Here is a 23,786-nt window from a genome sequence, read left to right on the forward strand (position 1 = left end):
CTCTCCACCCATCGCTTACAGCAGTACACAGGCACACACAGGTGAATATCTCACAGGGAATAAATTAGACGAAGCTGAAATGCCTTCCCCAAGCCCATGCTCCAGTCTCAGGTAAGCATTTGACTCTTCACCAAAATTCAGACAGGCTGACTATAAAGTTCCCAAGGATTTTAAGAGAACCAGAAATTCGTCTTTCAATTTTATTAGGAAACCAAAACTTCCTGGCACAACCCCACAACATCCACCTATCTGTGGGAACTCCCTTGTTATTACTTCCATTCCCCTGTGGCAAGAGACTGCAAACCAGCCAAATCTCACACAAAGGTTCACTTCTCCATCGCACCTGTGGAATCCCAGGGTGTAGATGAAAGTGAGGACTGACTGCCTTGGAAAATGTCCAGGCCCAGAGCAGTAAAAAAAGCAGGCAGCAAGTCACCTACCAGAAGCTCAAAATTCCCGCTTTTAAAGCAAGCAGGAAAAGGGAAGGGGATTCTTGTTTTTGACCACATAGCTCAGTGATAGGAAGGCAGAAGAGAATGTGTGGGATGATGATGGAGAGGTGAGGGTGAAACATCACAGGGAATTTCTTAGTGAGGGGAAGTCTGGTCTCTGGTTTAGGAACTTGTCAGGGGATATGTGAGTTTGGTACCAACGCCCAACACAACCTTCCTGTGTACTTTATAGTTCCAGTCCATAAAACAACATTTCCACGCTCCAAGAATTTATTGGAAAGATAATTATATTCCTAAGGAACATAGTGGCTGCACACATGAAGTCTTACAGAGGTATTTAGACACTTTATTGCCAACTACTTACATAGAACATACTCTAAAATTAACCCCTTGCCTGCCCTCCTGACCATATCTTCTCATTTACCGGTGCCCTTTCCAATGACACACAAAAATTTAAAGGCAGCTTTTTGCTGCTATTTTATAGAATCATGGAATGGTTTGGGTTGGAAGGGATCTTAAAGATCATCTAGTTCCAATCCCCCTGCCACAGGCAAGGAAACCTTCCACTAGACCAGGCTGCTCAAAGCCTCATTCAACCTGGCCTTGGACACTTCCAAGGATGGGGCATCCAGAGCTTCTCCGGGCAACCTGTGCCAGTTTCTCATCGTGTATTATTATTGCATCCAAGGGTGGTCACAAACTCCTCCTGCCCTTACACATTCTGACAGGTAGTACTAACTACTGAGACCAGAGACTTCAAAAACAGCTAACGAGTCAAAGTGCACAACCACAGTTCTCCTAAACCAGCATAGTTTTCAGCAAGGAACTTTCTGAAAATCAGACCCTATTAGATTGTCTCAGAGTGGGCCAACACAAAGCTCCTGCTAAAACCCTTTTGCAAAAACACAACTGGCTTTTGTATGCATCTCCTAAATACAGTGTAAACCTATTATTGTATGGACAATGCAAAATTGGGGTACTTAGAAAGTAGCCTCTTCTTCCAACTTGTGGTCATTAACTTCAAAATCAATAATCTTCATAATACAGTTAAGAATTTTCAAAAGGTCTTGGTGATGGGTTTTAACTAATTAATTTTCCCACGGAAACTGGTAATCTTCTGCCAATTAAAACAGCATTCATCTAACTCAACTCTCAGGTGCTCCCAACAATCATACTCATAACTCCTAGGTGAGGTAACAACCCATTTCAATCTTTTAGAAAATGATCTTTAAAGATAAAACTTATTATTAAGTAATAAAGCCCTGATATTATCTTGCAATGATGATAAAGACATATAATAAAGCATGGATGTTCAACCAGAATGAAATCTTACTGTGTTCAGTATGAAGTGGTTTACAAACATATACTTTATAACATAGAAAGCCCAAACAAGTAAAGACTATGGAATGAAATACTATGAAATACTATGGTAAACCTGTACAGTATCTCAAATGGACACTTAGACCACACCAAAAGAAACCCACTTGGTTCTTTAAGGACAGCTCTGCCTCCCACCTGACACTTCCCCTCTGGCTGGGCTAGCTTCATTAAGATTCAAAAGCCTTATCCATGCTTCTCAATCTCCCTGTACTACCAATTTTCTGGATGAAAGATAACTTGCAAATGTTTAGGTAAAATAAACTACAAAAATGTGCACCATCAGATTTAATATCACAAAAAAACCTTGAAAATATGGGAAGATTTGTGCTTGGCGTTCTTCTGAAATCTCTCTCTAAATAAATTCCATGGTTGAGCTATAAGCACCTCCTAAAGGTCTTTTCACAACACAAGCAGGACTGGATGAAGCAACATTAACAGCTGATCCTCCAGTATGTGCCATGTCCTGACATCTATTGTCTCCAGGGCCATCAGCACTGCTGGGGTTTGTAACCAAATCATGGTACATAACAGACAAATGAGCAAAAATTCTTCTTAATTTAAAATGTCATTAATTCCATTAAAACTATATTGACTGTAGTAAGGGTCTGCCATTTTTAAACAGTGCACAAACGTGTAATTTTGTTATATGTATGACAAACATACATATACCAAAATAAAAATACAGAGATGGACTAGTCCCATGTCAGGCAAATGAAAATACCTGAAAGACTTATCTACACAACATCAATTAACACAAGTCATAAATCCAGGAAATTTCAGAAAGGCTTCAGAAGTGAAATAGATGACATGGCATGTCTCACTTCCTTCAAGGAGGAATTATTTACGGAAACCCTACACTGCCAAAGGTAGCTGCGAAAACAGCAGCAATTAATGCTCTCGGCTGCATGTGCTCAGCCTATCTGAAATAATTTTAAGGTCAGGCTTCATCCATCTTAATTTGTTTATAATTTTGCCAAGGTAACTGTGATTGACTTTTCAAGTTTCAGGCTGAACTACTTTGGGGTCAGGGGAGATGGGAGGAAAAGAAAGGCTAATGCCAAGTCATGTGTTTCCCTCAGACACCTAAATAAGTAACTGCTGGTGATGCAGAACAATACTGCATTTAAAATAAACAGGGGTCAATTCCTATAGCTGAAACAATCAAAACATAAAGTTACTTCATCTTTTGGAAAGCAGCTGTCAGTATGAACAGTCATATGCAAAAACCAACTGAATTACGCATAAAACCCCTTGCTGTACTCTTTTACTTCTAGAAATGCAGCAGAAGCAGTATTTCCAGTTCCTGAAAAGAAAAGGTGTAAGCTAGTTTGGGGGCAACTGAGGATGTCTAAATGCAAGCAAAGTTCTCATATCCAAACACTTCCAGTTCTCTGAGCAAACAACTACTGCTCATGGCCAGAGAGGACAGAGCCAATTTTGCAGGCTGCTTCAACAGGTACCAGGCCTGCTTTGTTAAATAAACAGTCCAACAACAAAAGTATCTAGCAAATTCCCCATGCGAAGTTTCAAAATCAGAAGGCACCCGAAATGGCTGCAGGCATATCTTCTACCCTCCAGGCACCCCTGCTTCCTGGCCAGGGAGCTCAGAAACTGATTCTCAGCTCCTTCCTGCACCGCCTGGAGTGAGTTGAACTTCTGCATAACCCTGCTGCAATAAATTCCAGCTTCTGGCTCCCCACGCTGCCCCTGTGCTCCCACAGTTCAGTACAGCTCTAAGACTTGGCTATTTGCGATGCCAGCTCTGACTTCTTCTTTTTCAGAATATCAGCATGCGTGCACACAGGTAGCAGGCAGGTTTTGCTAACTAAAGCAATGATGCTCTTCTCAAATGTCTTCATACAATAAATGCTCAGCTTCTGGAAAACTAGTTTGGTTGAGATTTTGTTGGTTTCCAAGTAGGACTGGGAGGTAAAGGCCTTGTCAGAGTTGTAAAACCCAGTGGTAAAGCTACACTAGAGCTTTGCCTATTTATAGCTGCAGTGTCCTCACTTCAATGCTTTAGAGTTCTTGTAGTCCATTTCTGTTTTTTTCATAGAAATAATATTTGCAAAAGTGGAATGCCTTTTTGCCCATAATAGCCTTGAAGCTAATAACTATTTTAGAGCAATTCCAGTGCAATCGGAAGCTGTTATTGGCTGTTTATGTAACAGTGAATTAACCCCCACCGATACCTTTCAGGAATTCATAACCATAGCACACAAAATGTACTTTGCAAGAGCTTGTTAATGTATGGTAAGTGCAAAAGCCGTCTCGATTCAGAAGACTGGCTTTCAAAGCAAACATGCTTAACCTGCAGTTTCAGTCATGGAAGAAATTACTCAATTAATTGCAGGCAACAAAAACAACAGGGTTATAACTAATGTACAGTAAATGCTCTGTGGGTGTAACGCAAGCTCATTTCCCAGTAGTGTTCTCTCTTACATTTCTTATCCCACTGCTGTAAAACTGTTTAAGAATGTCAAATTCACTTTAAGATTTTCCCCCCCACACATCTGTTTCCTGGCAATGAATATTATTATTAACACAGGTAGGGTCTGCTCTCTTAAAAAATGTGTTTACAACACCGTAATTTGCAGACCAGTATTTTTTGTACTCTATTCTAGACCAGACATCATCTTTTCCAAACTTAAAATCAAACATCAGAATTTATAAAGTTTTTGCCTGCACTAATGACATCCTCGCAGCAAAAAAGAAGAGCCCACAGCAAAAGGGTTCAATAAATTCTCACCTGCTTCTAGGAATTCCAGCAGGCAAAGAGTAGCGAGAAGATCAAAAGCACAAGAAGACCCCACCAGAGTTGACTGCTCCCATTCTGACACTAAGGAAGAGACGGTGCAAAAACACTAATAATGATTAAAGATAACGGAAAAGAAACTTACCCAAGCAGACACTGATGCCTTCTCCCGTCATTCCTTCCATTCATGTAAAAGACATCTGTCAATTATTTGATCTAGGCTCGGTATCAGCATAGGGCTGGTACTTGGACTCACTGCTTAGAGATTCTCAGGGTGTGTTTATGTGCACATCTTACGATTAAAATACTGACAACTAAATGTGGTAATAAAATATGCAGATGAAAAGAATCGCCTTCCAGCACCTGCCAGGCAGTTCTCAGCAGGCACTAGCAATGTTCATAAAGAAGGATGCCTCCCGTTTCCATCGAGGCCAATTCCTCAATCCCACCTCCCTCAAGCCTTGCGGTATTTTTCTCATCCTGGCCCCCATGCGAACGCATCTAATCCTCTTACCCAGAGAGCCAACCCCCCCACCCCCCCTCCTCCCAGCTTTATTTTATTTAAAACGATGCCTGCAACAGCCCGGGGCTGCCCGCCGGGTCACCCTCCCGGGACACCTGGGCGACCCTGCCACATCACGTTAGGTGCCGCGGAGTGCCGGGTTAAGACGTAATCTGTCCTTCCCCCCGGCTTACGGATCCCAGGAATCCTCCCCCGCTATCTCGCCATGGCAACGCCACCACCGGGAGGGCGGCGGGGCCGCCGCTTACGCAAGAGGCGCGCGCCCGGCCCCGCGCAAGGCCGGGCCCCCGCGGAGCGCCCGCAGCGGCCTCGGGCCGGGGCTGCGGCCTGGGGCTCCCGCCGGCCCCTGTGGGCGCTGCTCGGCTGCGCGCTTCCCCCAGCCCCTGTTTTTTCCTTTCCCTTCCCCCCCTTCTTTTCTTCCTTTTTTTCTCTTTTCTCCCTTTTTCCTGTGATTTTTTTTTTCCTTTCTCCGCTTTTCTCCATTTTTCCGTTCTTGTCCTTTTTTCTCTTTTCTTTTTTCCATTTTTTGTTTTACTTCCCCCTTTTTCATTTCTTTTTGCCCTTTTTCTTGTTTACTCTTTTAAAATTTTTATCCCTTTGCACCCCTATTTCCTCTTTTTCCTTCTCCCCTTTTTTCTTCCCATTTCCTGCCTTCTTTATTTTGTTTTCCCCTCTTTCTTCTTGTTTTCGCCTTCCCCCCATTCTTTTTTTTTTCTTTTTTCCCCTCCCCCCATATTTTTTGTAGGGTTGGTTTGGTGGGGGTTTTTTTCCTCTCCTGTTTTTTTTCCTTGCATTTCCGACAGCCAACCAAGAAACAGCTGGTGCAGATTTAACCCGCTCCAATCCCATCTCCCACCATGGAAAACTGACCAAAGCCAAGCCGTTGGACAACCCGCCAATTCCCATTCCTACTTCCCCGGGAACAGGCGCAGCAGAAAAGGGTTGCGCCTTTGAGTTCTTCAAATTAATAACCCTGGGAAGGGCAGAGAGCCGGCAGATGAAAGGCAAGGTATGGACTTTGATCGTGCAATCGGAGCCATGCGGGCAGGCTCCCGAACCATGTGGAGCACCCCTGAAGGTCAGCCTGGGCTGATCAGATTGCAGCAAGAGAGCCACAGAAAGCAGGGCAAACGGAGGTGGAAAAATCTATACACCCAAATATCTGCCAAGAGATGAAAGAAAAGTTTGCTTCTGATGCTGGGATTTATGAATAAGGTAAATGAAGCCGTAATCTAACACTTGAGAAGATGCTTAGGTCTTCCTTCAGGAAAACACTTAAGCATGTGCTTAAACCCATTATTATTCAGGGCAGCCCATAAGCGTTTGCTGAAGGTTAAGCACAACCTTCTTACAGGGAGCCCTTAAGTACTGTGCTGATTAAGGTGGGTTTTTTTTCTTCTAAATCTGAGCCACTGTGAAGCACGAAATGAATTGCCCTCATTATATTTTAATATTGTCTCTGTCTTCTTTCAAATTAAACCAGAGAATGCAAACAGAAGGTAAGTCTTATTTTACATTAGGAGGATAAAGCCCAACATTACATTCTGTCGTGTTTTATTTTTTTTTCTTTAAGATCAACCGTGCATCCCTATGAATGAACACCTCTCATGAGGAAGAAAGAGCACACGGAAAAGTGATTGCTCTGCTACTCCTAAACTCTGGAATTCCCTTGATGTGCTGTTACAAGCCAGAAAGGATCACACAGAGCAGTGCATACATACATACATATGCTTTATCCACCGATCTCTTTTGAAGCAAACCTGAAAAAGTCTGTAGAAGGTGTACGCATTTCAGCTATTAAAGGTCATGGATAAGACAGCTATTTATCAGTTCAAGTAAGGTCAGTGTTACATCCACAGGCTGAGAGCTCTGCCTTTTGCACAAATGACACTGCCTGCCCTTAATGCCCCAAGAAACTTTTGGCAAGCTAAGCATATGTAACGAGCCACAAACCTTACATACAACCGCTGCAGTTCATTAACGTTCAACAGGAAGGTATCATATCTGAAACGGGTTCTGTTTCTGTATCACAGTGCATTTCCTCTCCTCTCCTCCAAGCTCTCCACTGGTGATTTCTGACAAATTGTATCCCCTGATGGAGGAGGAAAGCTCACCAAGTAGTGAATCGGTGGTTGTGGCTCTTACCAAGAACCACTCTCCTTGCTGCCATTTAGGAATATTCTACCCCACATATTAAACTATTGGTTCATTTACTTTCTTTATAAACACAGAAAAAGGGACCTTGGAAAACCAGTTTGTGCCAGCTTTAGACTTCTACTGGAGCTAAAATCAGGGTTTTGGTTGAATTCTATAACAGAGTTTTTGAGGAAAATGCTGTTATATAACTCTTCTTTTTTCCTTTCTGGGAGACAACCTAGGTAGAAGAGCTTATGAGAAGCAGTCAAATCTTCTATTGCAGGTCTTGAGACAGGTGGCAAAGTACAAGGGCAGAAGGTTACTTTAAGGTCAGGGTGTTTCCCATTCTTTCTAGGTATATCTAAATGCTACAGGCAGGCAGGAACACTTCTGCTACATTCACCTCCAAGAAACTTAACTTCTTCTCACTTGCAGTAATTTGCTGTACTAAATCCTGAGCTAAAGGCTGTATCTTCTTCCTAGAAACCTTGTTGTTATAAATAAATAAGGACAAAGAAATAAAGAATAATCTCAAATGTCTGTCCCTAAATAACCAATCTACCTTTCAAGAACTAAAGGTCTCACCATGCTGCTATACTTGGTATGGAAGCTGGACAAAAGAGATGAAGTTTGAAACTCAGATACTGCAACTGTCCTGACGTGCCTCACTCAGCCCTTCAAACAGGAAAGCAAACTCGAAGTAGTAGGTTGGATCTTAGAACCATTTAATCATTTAGGTTAGAAATACCTTTAAGATCATTGAGTCCAACTGCTAACATGGTGCTGACAAGTCCACCACTGAACTATGTGCCTAAGTGCCATGTATACACATCTTTTAAATACTTCCAGGGATGGTGACTCAACCACTTCCCTAGGCAGCCTCTTTGAATGCTGAAGAACCCTTTCATTCTTTCATTATAAGCCAAACCAAATAAAAAATTGTCATAGAAACAATTAAGAGAAGGCCATGACCATGCTGCCAAAAAAGCCCAAAAAGTACAGCTGTCCATGGATAGTGAAATTAGCCATGAACTTTACAAAGTTACTCCTTGGGGGAATGCTATAGAATTTCTGTTTAATTACAAGAATAAAAAAGGGGAAAAATTATATGTTCAAAGTCTTTCTCACTGTTCTCACAGCTTAAATACATATGGGCACTAAATCAATACAAATATGATGAAGAAATTAGTAAGTAAGCAACAACAACCTTCACTGCTTCAGAAAGAAGCTCGAAACCAAAGAAAAAGATCGATGTGAGTGATCCCAGCTCCAAATTTGTAAACCAAACCTAGAAGAAAATGTCTCCTTATGTGAGATCATAGCAGGGCCCAAATGGCTTCAAGACAAAGCATACATGAATCACTCTCCTCTGTGAAGGCTCAAAATTGGATGCTCAAGTTAACCACCAGTGAGGTTTCCCACAGAAGCAGGACCTTGAAGAGAGTGTTACTGCTGGCACCAGATTACTTGCAATGACCTGGCAGCTTGTGATTACCACATGAGCTTCTCTCTCCTCCCCCACAAAACAGGCACAAAACGAGGGATGCTAACTGTTTCCAGTGTCATTGGGCACTGGAGGTCGTTGCACCTGTATCTCCCTACATTTACTTCCTTCTTGGAGGATGATTTTACCAATCTATTAAATAAAGTTAACTAGCAGTGAAACAAGAATAGATTACAAACTCCATTTACTCTCCATTTTCTAAAGCTGAACTCCCAGTCTCTATCACTGCAGTAAAAGTCCAAGTGACGAAATAAACCTTGAACTTTGTTTCTTTACTCATCATTTTTGGAAACAAAAGAGCACCTTGTCCCAGACAACACAATTTAGCAACTTCATCTGTATACGTGTCAGAAAGAGGGAGCAGAAAGCGTCAGCCAGCCAGTATCAAAACAAGCATTTCCCCAATCAACGTCACTGACTGGAATCGCGCTTGGAAGGGACACACACCAGTGGAGTTACTGTCACACCACCATGACCCAGTTCCAGGCAGGAAGCTGTACTCCCAACCCAGTGGTCTCAAAAAGTGGGCCACGTGAGTAGCAACCAATCACCTAGGTACAAAATGAGCGGGAGAATAAAAAGGAGGAGCTATTTACCACCAGCAGAACTCAGCCTGCATCATCCTGTTAGCTCTCCCAGTGGCCTCCAGAAGTGAATGAGCAGGAAAGATGACAGAGAAGAGCTTTGAACTGGAACTCACTATTAGAGGAAAGGGGGGGGGGGGGTCATAAGGGCAGCAGCCTTCTCAGCTTCCAAAGTCCCCAAAGGAATAATAGGTACCTTGTGCATGTGTACTGGTTCTCTAATCTCAGCCACCTCAACTGTTCCTGAACGCGAAACTCGGTTTCATTGAAAAAAAAGGATGACAAAATCTGTATATTCCTGATGTAGAACATTCAGCTGGCACAAAAGACAACACTGCAGATACAGGAAATGAGGACTCTTTAACTAAGTATTTGTCCCATTTTTTATCCAAGGTAATTCCAAATAATGAGCAGGGGGAGGGAAGTTCATTGTTATCCAGGTTCATCCTAAATCGGATTGCAAGATATATTAGAAAAAGACAGCACTTCACTTTAAATATGATTGAATAAAAATTCCTACCTGGGTTTGAAATTATCTTAACTAGACTTTCCAATGGTTTTGTCCTGTTGCGCTCTGATTTAAACCACGTATAACACGATTTTGAATCATATTCAAACAAGGTTCCTCAACCAATTTAAACTATATTTAGACTGAAGTATTTTTACTACTAAAGAAACCTAACAGAGGAACAACATGCTTGGAACATCTGTTGCAGTGATTGAAAGAAGTCTATGACAGGAATAGCAAACAGTTATTTTCTTTCCTGAGATGATGTCAATCTGTTGAAGCAAAGTATCAGTGAAGTAGATTGTTTCTAAGAGGTACCTCACTCCGGCCTGTCTGCTGCAAAACAAAGATGATTAAAATACCCCCTTGCTGCATAACCTTGTCTGCTTGCTTATTAGTATCTGCTATCTCTGTATCAGGGGAAAAACTCTTTGCCAAAGCTAGTAAGCAAGTTACAGCATTACATGAAAAAAATAATTCATTTGTTCAAGTCTAAAAACCTCCACCTAATGAAATTCAAATTTTTACATGCATCAACTATTATTTACATTTAGATTATCAACTGTATGACTCAACACAATCCCTAAGATACAGACCTCTAAGCAAGACTGTCTGTCACACAGCATGTTCTGCAGTGACAATCAGAACTGCACGTATTTATGACACTTTGCAGTTACTTCATGGAAGATGACAACAGACTGGCTCTCACTCTATGCTAATGCTGTTTCACCAGCATGGATTTCTACTTTTGGTCCAAATCAAGGTTCTTTCCTTCAACAAGTGTCTTGCCTGCCCAGACTACACAGGGGTGGAAAATGAAGGTGAAGAAGGAAGGAGTCGCTGCAGGTAGTGATTGGGCTCCCCCTGAGCACTAAGGTATAGGAAATGGACATGTCAAGCAGTGATGGATGACTCACAGGATTCATTACAAGTTCTTGGTGTATCACTGTCATGGTTCCAACTGTGGGGACTCAGCAAACAGTACCTCTTCTCGCTGTCATCAGGCTGAGGTTTCAACCCCACTGCCCACATGCATCACTCCTCTGAACTAGGATCTACTGCAGCCCTTAAATCAGGCACAAAATAAGTGATCAAGAGTGGCCAGTTACCCACATCACCCATCTGACTGACACCACCAGCACACAGATAAGGCAGGCATGTCTCTCTTGAGCTCTGATACAATAAGCCTTGAGGCTCAGCTGGAAGAAGACAGGTCTGGTAGGCTGCCAACATGACAGCATGGATGCCTTTAATAACCAACAACAGCACTGCATGACATGAGGCAATGCAGCCTGTGATGGGCCTGAGGCGGTGGCGTTCACACGGCCTGGGTGTTCCCCTTGTGCTTGGTGCTAAACTTGGCTCAGGAGAGGCAACCAGCACCACTACTGGTGTTCTCAGACCAGCCTGGGAAAGTGCTTCTTATCAGGTCACAGCCTGCCATGAGGCTGCTGGATATGGCAGCACAGCCACAGCTGAGAACACCAGTGGTTTTCTATTAAAAAAAAACAACAAAAAAAAGCCCCAATCAAAAACCAACCAACCAAAAAAAGGTGACATAGTTGAGGAAATGTTGTGATAGGAATTAAGTAAGATGGGGACTTAAAAAATGCAGCCAAGCAGTTTCAGACCAGTGGATATGGATGTAAAAGCTTTCAGAGAAACTTTAGTACTAAATAGCTAAAGACAGAACCAAGTATCAGCACTCAAGAAGAAATTACTGAAAATTACTGTAAGAAGGGTGTGAAATGCCAAAGGCTGCTGATTATTTGAAGAAAAAAAAATCAAGCAAGGACAGGGATACTTACATATTCTATGTAATAGTTTAAAATCCTATTTCCTTTTCTTATGTAAATATTCCTGTTAATATATATTGTTTAAAAAAGATTCATAAGACATTTATATATAAAATACAGCCTTGAAAGCAGAATTTATCCCTCCGCATAGTGTTTTCTTATAGATACAGGACTGTCTATTTCAAAAGGGACTGCTACAAAGGAATCATTGTTAACTTTCAACTTAACTTCCAGCATCAAAAGTATTTTGTGTACCAATCAAAAAAAAAAAATCGTAATTCAGCCACAATTGTGAGCCTATGTTGGGTTCTTTTACAAAAAAATTCAGGAAAAGTTGGTGGCTAACTCGCCGGGGTGACCCCAAGACTTGCCTTATTGCACCCACCTCCACCCATGGCTCAAACCCTACTGTACCTTTATGAAAACCAATGGACATAGATCCCACCTTCCTGAGAGCAGAGATTTGATTTCACTTTGCATCCACTGCTCTTTCTGTTGAGCTCTCCAGGGGCATGTCAGCTCTTTGCTCCTGCTCTTTTTACCCTTCCTTAAATTCCAATTGAGGGACTTTAGCAAAAGCTATCTATTTTAAACTGGTGGTGTAGAGACCTTTCCAGAGCAATAAAAAGTAGGACAGAATTTTCTCTGTAGGTAGCAGACAGGCAGGGCTCCTTTTTGACTATTCGTTTTAATGCTGCCATGGTTTCGTTGTAGTATTAATTATGCAGGAGAGTGCCCACAGCTTTGTATAAGGATCTTTTTGAATTATTTAGAACAAAATAACATGGAAACATGGAAACAGTAGTTACTCAGCATTTCTGTGAACTGTGCAACTCAAATCACAGAACAAGCTAAACAACAAATAATGTAGTCACCAATGCATGGGCCTTGAAAGATGAAGCACAGGTCAATTCCACAGGTGATTGTCCCTTTGTAGCAATGCACATGCTCAAGGACAGAAGCAAAGTAGGAGTATAAAGCGCATTACTTTGTGGATTCACATGGTTAGCTACTTAAAAACACAAAACAAAACAAAAAAGCAACCCCAACCCCCTAACCCAGACCACATCATGTGTGGAAAAGATACACAGAATTGAACAATATATTTCAATTCAATTTTTGCCATTCTGGTTCGAAGTAGCCCAAGGTGAAGGATCTAATGGGATATGAAGTTCCCGGAGTCCCATATTATTTCAACCCAGTCCTTGGCCAAGTCAGTAATAGTTGGATCAGAAATTACAAAGGAATATAGCTGATATTTGACGACATGATTTTGCAGCCACCATGGAGCGCCCTTCCCTCCTGGCTCCCAAATCCACCCCAGCCTCCGGTCCTTGCACAGGACTATGAAACCATCCCCTTTCACGCTGAGGATGGAAGCAGCGTGGGGTAGCAGGTTTTAGAGAGTTCCCTTCAGGCTAATGTGGAAATGTCGAAACGAACCAGGGTGCAGTCATAGCTGCGTGACTCTCCGAAAGAAAGCATTTAGAAACAGATTCATAAACAAGGGGATTGCAGCTGTCAGTAGGGGCTTAAGACCCATAATCGGGATCAGACAACACAACGCGATGCGCGGCATTCTCCGCAGCAGTTACTGCACTTCTGTCCTTTTTCCAGCAACTTCTGCTGACTCAGGAGCACAAACTGCTGACATCCCTCCTGGGAGTGCCTCACACACACTCCTTTACACACACACAATGTGGAAAGGAGTACGAAAGAACAAGTATATGTCAAAGAACTTTAAAAAAAGTTCCATGCCTTAACCACCTCTCTTTTTTATAAATACTCTCATTAAATGCTACACTGAGTGAAAGCAGCTGAACAAACAATCTTGGGATTACTGGAAAAAATACAGTGCTGAAATTTTGCAGGATTTTAGCCCACTACAAAAACCTATGTTTTTTTGGTCCAATGTGGAAGACAAATTGTTTCAATGAGTGAGGATTTCCCCTCTTTCCAGGAAGAAAAAACTCACTGTGCATGTGTAGAACATTCTAAATAACCAAAAGCATCATGGGACTTGCTCTGCATAGGTCCCCACTCTGGACACTGCAAGGCAACACTGCTATTCCATATGTGGGATAAAAAGACCACACAGAAGCCTAAAGTACCACTTCCCAAAACATACAAAATTACTATTGTTACAAGAAAATGCATACACACAAACCCAACTGAATTTATCTAGTGCTTTATACAAATATCACTTGAACTGAATTTTTTTCCACAAGGAAGATGAAAAAGTAACACAGAAAAGCAGCTTGGGCTGCATAGTGACAGACTTCAGCAGGCACCAGAGCAAGCAGGCAAATGTTAGTGTTAATACTATTAAGAACACTGTCTTGCATATACAAGCAAAACATTTCTTTGGCAATCTCCTAGCCTCAAACACTTTATAACCTTGATACCCAAACTGAACTTCAGCACATTTTATGCCAAAATCCCTTCAGCATCTGCTTCAGTAACTGTCGAAAAATATTCAATGTTTTGTCCTTTTTTTTCAGTGAAATATTTACTCAGGTATTTAATCAGGTAGTTTTCCTCTAAGCCACTGTTACCCCTTTTTCTACTTCACTATTCCAGGCCTGCCTCACAACCAGGTTTCTATCTTTCACCTACTGCCCAACTTGCACTCTCCCAGTTAGGCAGGAGTTCTGTGGAAGAGAGCTAGAGGTTACAGCACACAATAAGCTAGATAAGCATCAACAATATCGCACTCTTGCAAAAAAGCAAATGTTGTGCTGGAACAGACAGACAGCAAGAGAGGTGTGTGACGAAAGCCTTCTGCTGTACTCACCATTACTGGATGTCAACAGGAACATTTTGGTCAAGTTTCACTGCTGCTCTCCATGAGATATGTGGGCAAATTGGAAGATATTCAGAGAAAGAGTAGAAAGAGGATAAATTAAGTATCTAATCTAAACAAAAGGAAACTCAAGGCAGAGAAGTTAAGTCTTCAATTCTTCAGAAGGAAGATGCAAAGACAAAATGAATGAGTTTTCAAATTTAAAGAGGAGAGACTTTACCAAGACAGTGAGAAAAGCTTTCTGACAGAAAGAAAAGCACAAGTAGATTTTTTGTGTGTGTGTGTGTGTGTGTAGAAACACATATACATCATATATGATATATATTGTATCTTTTTATTAGGGTGAGAACATGTATGTATATGTTCTGTCAAGAAATGCTAGTTGCTGTCAGAAATGACTTTGCCAACCCTGTCTTAGGGTAAGCAGGTTAGATCATTCCTTGGGGACACCGTTCAGCCCTGTGGTTCTGCATGCAGGCACACCACCTTGCCCTTTTCCCAGCACCAAGTGCCCACTGAGGCCTATGAGAGGAGCAGTCCCTTTATTTTACATCACAGAAACAAGAGAGACTTCAGTCTTGCTGTCCTTGGTGTCCTGGGTGAAGGTCAAGTACAGCCTGCCCATCAACAGCAAGTCTAAGGCAGAATGATGAAAGATGATGTAGCCATGGTGGAGTACTGAAAGTCACCTGAACTGCACAAACAGTGTCCTTCCAATCAGCCACAGAGAAAATAAAATCAGGGGTTTGCCATTAGCTGCTAAGAGGTCTAGAAATAAGAAAGGGAAAAAGCCTACTGCAACACTACCTTTCACTTCTTTATACTTTACCTGCACATGATACATACTATTTGAGGACATCAGCCTTTCCTGCACCCTGCCTCTGTACAAAGTACATAGCTTTTCCCTCTCATGTGTATTTTGTCTGCACAAATTACTAGTAGTTTGGGGTAAAAATTATTTTACTTATTTACACCATGTCTCAAAAAAACAGGGATCTCGCTCATTTGACTATAAGCACTGACCAGCCATTAGGTGTCCAAACAAGTCGCATCTCCCACCTCACTGTGATTTAGCTATAGCTACAAGTTTGGGTTCAGTCAAAGTTCTTTTGCCCTGCTAATATGTAATCTAAACCCACTCCCTCTCAGTTTAAAGCCATTACCCTTGGTGAAAGATCCCATTAAAAACATGCTAGATTGGGGCTTTTCGCTGAAAACTGACAGGACTGCAGTCCGGGTGAAGATCTCAGCCACCACACATACATGTTCCTTTGGCTTTTCCTTTTACCACAATATGGAAATTGGCAGTGTATTAAGAACTAGAGCTCTCCAAGAAAACAATCCAGGCAGAGCAGAACACCTCGGTAACAACATTACTAACATTACCAACACACGCTTGCCTTAGCACAGCCTTGTCCACAGCACATACATAACTAAGTTTCAGCAACTTGTTTTGGAGTCACATCTCATGCAAAGCAACTGTTGAGTTTAACTGCAGCAGCTTTTAACAAACAGTTCATCAGAACCATTACATGGTATATCCAGGACCAAGGGTGATTATGTGAAGTGTATTTTTGTTCTATGCAGATGCATTAGGATTGTTGGAATACTGGGCTTTGTTTCTCTGTGTATATATATGTATCAAACACACATACATGCTCTCTGAACTTCGAGAAAAATAAAAAGAAAGTTTATTTTATACTTCTATTCATCCTTCTTTTTTTCTGAAGAAGCCAAAGCCTCATGCAAGGGCATGGCAGATCTGGCTTCACTGACAGGGTACCAACAGCTGGCCTGAGTGAGGTTTGTGTGGGGCACAGATGTCATGCTGCACTCATTTGGAAAGCACCCAGCAGCCACTCCTCAATTCATTCTGAAATCACAGAATGGTTGGGGTTGGAAGGGACTAGTCCAAGCCCCCTGCTACAGCACGTTCACCTACAGCAAATGAGAAAGGTCACTTCTTCCTGGTTTGTATAAAGTTCCTCAGTAACCACTGTTTCCCACAGCAGTAAACTACAAAGAAAACTTAGATAGGCATGCATGTGCAAGACTGTTTTCTTAAATACAAAATAAAAAACTTCATGGACTAAACCCTGGCTGAAGGGTAGACATTCTGCAACAGCTGCTTTACCAAAACTGGGTAACTAATACGGAAGTTACCCCCTTTTTCCTAAATACCAAGTGCACTAGGATCAACAAACTATTTAGAAACTAAAGACCAAAGTTAAGGAAAAAGAAAAACAAAACAAAGCTGCGGTTCATATCAGAGAAAGTGCTGCCCATTTAACAACTTTCACTGATTCCACCAGAACTAACTGTATTTATATAGGCATCTGAAAGGTAATTTGAAAAAATGGGCTTTAAATTCTGTTTTTAAAGACCAGTGTGCTTGGTTACACAACATGTTATAACCAAGTTTCTTCTTCTACTTGGAGCATTAGGCAGTTATAAAAGGCTCTAATGACATCATAAACCTTGCCAGTGTTTGATAATTTCTTAAGGGATTTGATAGAGGAAGCAGAAAGTTACAGAAATCTCAGTTTTACTTCTTTGGTTCCTAACCTTCTCAGCAGAGCAGTCATGTGGAAGAAGCTAATGTGAGTCACTAGATGAAAGAAGGCAAGTAAATACATTTTTAGTTCCTTTTAAATTAAAAAAAAGAAAATCTAATAGTATAAGCAAGCTTCAGGAAACTCTGGCTAAAGACTGAGCACCCAAGGTTAAGAACACTACTAAATTTTAGTGTTTTGTAATAAAACCTCTAATTTCATGCTGTGTTCAAGCCAGCAGTTACTACCTGAAGGAGCTTCCAAATTCAGTGCTACCTGGGTTGGGCAGCAAAGGCTCCATGCACCTGTGGCAATCCGCTGTTGAAAAATGTGGAAAAATCTGCTCTATCCCAGCCATGGTCCGCTCCCCACCTGCCCCCAAGGTCATCCCTCAGCCAGGGGTGATGTACTACCTGCAAGGAGGGGTTTTCCCCATGCACTGCAGCCCTTCACCAAGCTTCTCCAGCATCACGTCCGTCCTGTCGCTTGCACACAAGACACGTCATAGAAAGCTTGAAAATTCTGCATGGCCTCTTCTCTTTTAGGAACAACAGAGACACTGTTTAGTACAGAATGACTTAACAGTGCTGCTTTAGAGGGGCACTGCTGGCTTTACTTCCTTAGGATGTAAAGGATGATTCCTTTCTTAGGAGCTAAGAAGGATGAAGCTATTACTCACTTAATGACAGTACCTAGTTGTTTCTGCCATACATCATGTCCTGCCCTACCAGGGAAAACATAAATATGTACCAAAGAACCAAGTTCTGCCCCCAGAGTTACAGTAACTTAACTCCAGTGGGAAGAAGCGTGCCCAGGAAAATCTCAGAAGGGGTTTTTTCCTTCAACTTTTCTCATACATGAAATATATGCATGTATAGCAATATCCCTGGTTTAGTCGTTCTGGTATTTGTTTTCCATTAAGCAGTATGAAACTTGCTTTAGCAAATATGTTTTGTGGGTTGTCATCCATAGCTTGTTAACCACTATATTCATTTAGGGACTACACATATGCTTTTTCAAATATAGACATAAGGGGAAGTGAAAATCATGCCAGAGAGCATTGGTTAGTTCCCAGGAAAGACAGCATCTAGAATTTGGCAGCCTTGAGACATGAGAAAAGTACAAACACAGTCAGACTCAAAATTTTAAGTCATTTGTGTGGGCCATTTTTTTTTATCTTGGTGATCCCAACTTCTACAATTATTTGTAGCTGAAGTTGGTCTTATTTTTTAAAGCAAAATACACACCATAGTTTCCTTCTGTTGTATTGTACTAGAAATTTATGTTTGCAAAACATCTTCCCACAATTCTGAGTCCTTCCAGAAACTTATTTTTGCTGGACATTTGATGAAAATACTGTTGTAATTCACTCTGTTGCTACCAAACCTCTTACAGAAGGACAGTAGGGTTATTAAACAGAAAATAATGAGTTTTCACTGGCTCACCAATGAAATAGAGAAGGAAAGTGCTCACACCAAATCACCAGAATGCACTGAGACCTGGTTACCACCACCCAGCAGAAAGTGGCACGGTGATCCCCAAGGTCAGGCTGAAATGATTTAAATTACCTTCACACATCAGAATAATAGAGGTCTTGGATCCTCCCAAGAGTCACAGTCAGCAAAGCCTTCTGTGCTTCATGAAGCCTGGCTCCCTGCTTGGACAGGGATCAGCCTCCCAGCATGGCACCTGGCTTGGGTGCAAGCCCAGAAAAGGTCCCTGCTCCCCAGCACTGGTGTCTTTGGGTGGCAGCTGTCATCACTGAGTGAGGAATCTGTACCTCACATTCATGTACAGCAAATAATAAGCTCTACAAAACTACTGTGCTAGCGATGAGGCTTGCTAATTGGGAAAAACACACCCATTCCAAGCTGTCCATTTAGCTTACTGTTTTGTTACAGCCAAGATGAAAGAATCTTATCTTAAGCTTACAGCATTTTACTTTAAAACAAAAAGATACTGTTGGTTTTGTTAAAAAAAACCAAAACAAAAGAAACAAAACAAAACCAAACCACAAAAAACCAACAACCAAAGAACACCCTCAAAAAAACCCCCAAATCCCCACCATCAGCAGAAGTACCTATCTAAGTGTGCGTAACAAGAGGAAGCTCATGTCAAACATCCCCTGGAAACACTCCCTCCAGAGGGCTGTTCCCCCCGCAGTACTCAATTCCAGCCTGTCCTAGGAGCTGTCTGGCTCCCTTCCTCACCAGTGCTTCACTCCCAAAGTGCGGAGTTAGTCACAAGCAGATCTGTTTTGAAGAACATCATGTGGCTGGGGAGACAGGCACTGGAATGAGGCCGAAGGCAGAACCTCCCCTCAACCACAACTGTTCTGTGCTGCTGCTCCTCTCAGTGTGAGGAGGGGATGGCCATCACTTGGTGGTCATCCATGCACTGCCCTCTCTTTGTTTTTCAGAGAATGGCCCTGTGCCCACTTTGCCTTGTTTGTCAGTCCAGTTGGTAAGAGACGATGTTTAAAGACAAGTCCGGGTGCTGGAACACAACACTGTTGAGGGCATTCGTTTAGTAGCCATCACCAAAGGTAAATGTTTTCTCTGCTGATGCATCTACTTCTTAACACCCGAGTTCTGGGATGGCTCTAAGCAGTGAACTCTAAATTTTAACAGGGCTTCTGCATGCATGTTTGAGCCTAAGGTTTAATACATTGCAATCGCAAAAGATATCTGTAGAAAGAACAGAAGAAAAAGCTATTTATATTGACATTAAGAGGAGGCCTTTTTGGGTTAAAAAAAAGCCCAAACAAAACCTTCAACTATGTTCAATTTTTTAAATTCAAAATTAGGAGTTTATTCTGCAAACTGTGATTGCACTGTGAAAGGGGAATAAAACCATTCTGTGTGCTTCTTGAGGTTTAAGAAAGTCATTAAATACTGCACGTTTATAATATTTTATTTGCCTCAGCTCCTGAAAAATAATTAGACACATAGGGGGCCCATTCAAAATTTTGATCTAGTTTACTGGAAAACTATTTAAGGGAAATATTAACTGATATATACATTGCTGAATCCCTCTGCCAATACTTGCTGATTATCCCAGCAGTTTTCCCTGCTAGTGCTGTATGAAAGAAACAGCCAACTAATTCATTAACCAGGAGGTGCTGATTACATACATATTGTTATCAAAAGCACAAACTACACTTTTTCCCTTCTCTCAGTTACAGTAATTTTACATGCTTGCAAAACAAGCAGACAGAAAACATTCAGCCTGAAACCCAATACTTAAATAATACTTGGGCATTGCCTCCTTAGGAACCCAAATAAGACACAGAGAGCATTTGTACACTCAAAGCTTAGCTAAGCACAGCTAGGAGCTATTCTCGATGAAGTATTCTATTTACAAAGGGGTAAATTTGAAAAGACAGAGAGCACTTCGCTTTGTTCCAGAACTGGAACATTCACTACCTTTACATTTATACGTCCTTTAAATTCAATTTAATTTCAAATGCAAAAAAAAAAAAAAAAAAAAAAGAAAAAAAAGAAAAAACATTTTCTTTTTTTGCATGGCCTAACTACAGAAAACGTGGTTATATGTGTAAGGAATGGATGCTGTCTTCTAATAAAATGATTCAACTGGGTATTTTCAATTTTTCTCCTGCCCATTAACACCAGGCTGTGCTAAACCAACACAACAGTCAAGTGAAAGAATGCCCCAGACCCATGAAAAATTACCTAGATTTTTTATCAGCACTTCCTACCCATAGATATTTATGAATACCAAAATTTGTAGTTACAATAGACTCTCCAGTTATTTTCAGTAATTCATCACTGTGATGGCCAGAACCCCCCAAAATTACTAACTGTTGAACAGGCTAGTAGCTGAAGACTATTTAGGAGTATCAACCCCCAAGCCCAAGTCTTTCATTGATTTAATACATCAGGTTTGGCCCCCACATAACAGTGCATGTTAATGTCATACATAATCACAACAAAATGTTATTGCTCTAGAAGACAAAGTGCTACATGATTCAATAAAGTGCTTCTAGTGCATGATGTAAGTGAATTATTACGAGGTAAAACAAAGAAATTTTAAGGATGCTCCTCAGCATCAAGACCTGTTCCCAGATAGGCTTTAAGGATATGATAGGATCAGAATCTTGCTTGCCACATAACTGAAGGCAAAACAGGAAAAAATGAGCTTATAAAGTTTCAGATCATGTTTCTGTTGATTTTTTTTCTTTAATTCTAGGGAAGATTTCCCCTTAGAAAGGGACTATTATAAAGGCAAAAGACACCTATGCAGAGCTGGATCCTCAGATTTTTGTAGCTATAAAACACCTTGGCCAAAATCATAGAGAAATAGGTTGAATAGAATATATAGCAATAGTCTTTGTGTCTGTAATCTGCTTTATGCTTTACATTTTTTATTTGTGCTAACTCAATAATAAAGGACTTAAACCACCACCTGGCTGACACAAAACTAGTTTTTGCTTGAAGTTTCTCCAGCATCTCTAGTCACTTGGCAAGGTCACACTGAGGAGTAGTGATATCAAATGCCAGGAAAAGCAAGACTTTTTGCCAAGCAGGCAATGTCCAGTGCCTCCCTGGCACAGGGCAGACAAAACAAAGGCAAAGACAATCCGTGACTCTGGGAAATGACTGATTTCACTTATTTAGCCCTCCAAAAGAAAACACTGAGACCCATCACTTCTATTGAAGAGAGTTTTATACAGCATTTTACTTCATCAGATAATATTCAGGATGGCAAGGCAGTATTTTCACTATCGCCAACTTCTGATGTATTTCAGCAGCTCTTTTGCTTCTTTCCATGATAAGCCAAAGCATTCTACTTAATGATATTTTGCATACTCTTGGGCAGAATACTAACTACAAAAGGTAGGTGGATTTACATTCAGGAAGCCCAAAGCTAATGGCAGAAACTTTGCAGAGCTCAGTGACAAAAATATTATGTGTTTTATAGGTCCTACAGCCCTGCATCACCCTTACAGCATGAGGTTGGTAACTCATGCAGTATTTTCAGAAAAAGCTTTCCCTTACCAGTCCGGTCACAAAACCCTCATGGATTTGCATTAGGTTCCTAAAGGGTAAAATTGAGTATTTTTGTGCAAGAAGGATGTCTAGTGCAGTAGCTCAATACTGCTTCTAGCACTTGTCATGTGCTGGTTGCTGGGGAATGGGTCGCAATACTTTAATTCAATGAGCTTCTGGAGGCGTGCCCCAGCCCCTGACTGCAATAAGGTACCTTTATTCCCTTCTCAGTATCTCACACAACAGCTGGATATCCATGCCCAGTATTATTCTGTGCAATGTCCTGAGTTATACCACAAATGCCTTACGTAACACAGCTAAACCAAACTGCTCTGATGGCAGCGATGAATGAGGACTCTGTTGTTGCAGCCCTTGCCAACTGCGTGCATCACTCTCGGTTCCGCTAACGCCGAGCGGGGACAAAGGCTATATTCTCTCCTTTATGGCAGCACAGCACAGTGATGATGCTGTAAATTAAAGAAAGCACAACATGCTGACAACAGACTCATTACTACCTTCTTACTCTCAGTTCCAATACATAAATATAGCATAGAGTTCCTCACATTGTGCTGAAAATAATGGGAAAGGGGAATAAATGTGGGACAGCCTTTGCACAGCTGAAGAACATAGATCCCACTTCCTCCATCTGGATCTAATTTTGTTGGGTGTTTTTTGCACCAACCCTCTATCCTCGTCCTTACCTTTTCTTCTACATATTTTCAGGGCATATCAGTAATTTAAAAAACAATCTTCTCTGGAACAGGAAAATATATACTCCTATGAGAATGTCCACCACAACTTCTTGTAATGTTATATCTCTCTCCAGTATCTTTACTTCAGACAAATAGAAAAAAATAAAGTTTGAGGAAATATCTAAGAAAGTTTCTTTCATAACTAGATGTAGACATTTCCCACAGAGGTATGTAAATTACATAGTTCTGATTGTTCATAACCTCTTGTTCTAACCCCTGTTTCTTGTCCAATTCTCCTTTTCCCCACATATATATATGATCTGGGCTGTCTGGCTGCTACGTGTGAGCTCAATATCATCAGGATATTGAGGGTAATCTAAATGGAGATTTCAGAAAGCACATATCTAATAATAAGGCTGTCTGCAGAAAACTGTGGGAATTACAGGGAATATGACAAGCCTAGAAGGATAAGTATGCATACAGAAAAACCAGACTCAATTCTGATGTCCCAAGAGAAAACACTTCTATATCAATACTGTGCTTGCCTCAGGGACAAAGAAATGCCCATCGGCATCCTTATTATCTCTAGAAAAAAAATAGATGCAGAAATGTTTGACTATTTTCAGAAAGTTTATCAGGATTAAACACAGTACTATTAACAACTATAATGATCAAAGACTAAAGGGTACCTGACAATGCCCAACACTGCCAACAGTGCCTCTGGCTAAACAGCCCCACTCACACCCAGCCATGAGAAGCCACTGGTTAAAAAAACAACCCAAAAAAACCTGGAAGTGTTCATAATCTGACATTTAATGGAGATGATTACATTACAATTCCCATAATATTTGGAAATTAGATTCAAAATTGGAGAAACAGTGAATGTAATTCTACTGCCAGGAATAAAAAACCAAAAAAAAAATCCTGAAAGGTCTCAGGTTAACAGGACCCTGAAACAAATCCCTCTCTGTACATTTGGGATATATTCTCATGCAAGCAGAAACAAAATTAAAACAGTCACTAACAGGAAACATGTTTTCCTTTTTCTGTGTTTCCAAAGGAAGCAGAAAATTTGGTGCAAATGTTACCCTT

The 23,786-nt window shown here is 41.2% G+C and overlaps 1 protein-coding gene and 1 long non-coding RNA gene across 2 annotated transcripts in view; one reads left to right on the forward strand and one right to left on the reverse strand.

The window, feature by feature from the left end:
- The window catches only part of HIVEP1 (HIVEP zinc finger 1), an 80,133-nt gene extending 75,057 nt beyond the window's left edge, over positions 1-5,076 (reverse strand). Inside the window, 1 exon segment of the mRNA XM_042049173.1 lies at positions 4,733-5,076. Coding sequence (XP_041905107.1) covers positions 4,733-4,772 — 40 coding nt within the window. The 5' untranslated portion in view covers positions 4,773-5,076.
- Positions 5,077-5,793: 717 nt separating this feature from the next.
- LOC121674661 lies at positions 5,794-7,782 on the forward strand. Its single transcript, XR_006019750.1, has 2 exons — positions 5,794-6,325; positions 6,684-7,782. It is a non-coding gene; the product is annotated as an uncharacterized LOC121674661 (long non-coding RNA).
- Positions 7,783-23,786: the final 16,004 nt, after the last annotated feature.

Source organism: Corvus kubaryi, unplaced genomic scaffold, assembly GCF_017639235.1.
Source record: "Corvus kubaryi isolate FWS band 111438036 unplaced genomic scaffold, C.kubaryi_AGA036_p1.0 69, whole genome shotgun sequence".
Taxonomy (NCBI): domain Eukaryota; kingdom Metazoa; phylum Chordata; class Aves; order Passeriformes; family Corvidae; genus Corvus; species Corvus kubaryi.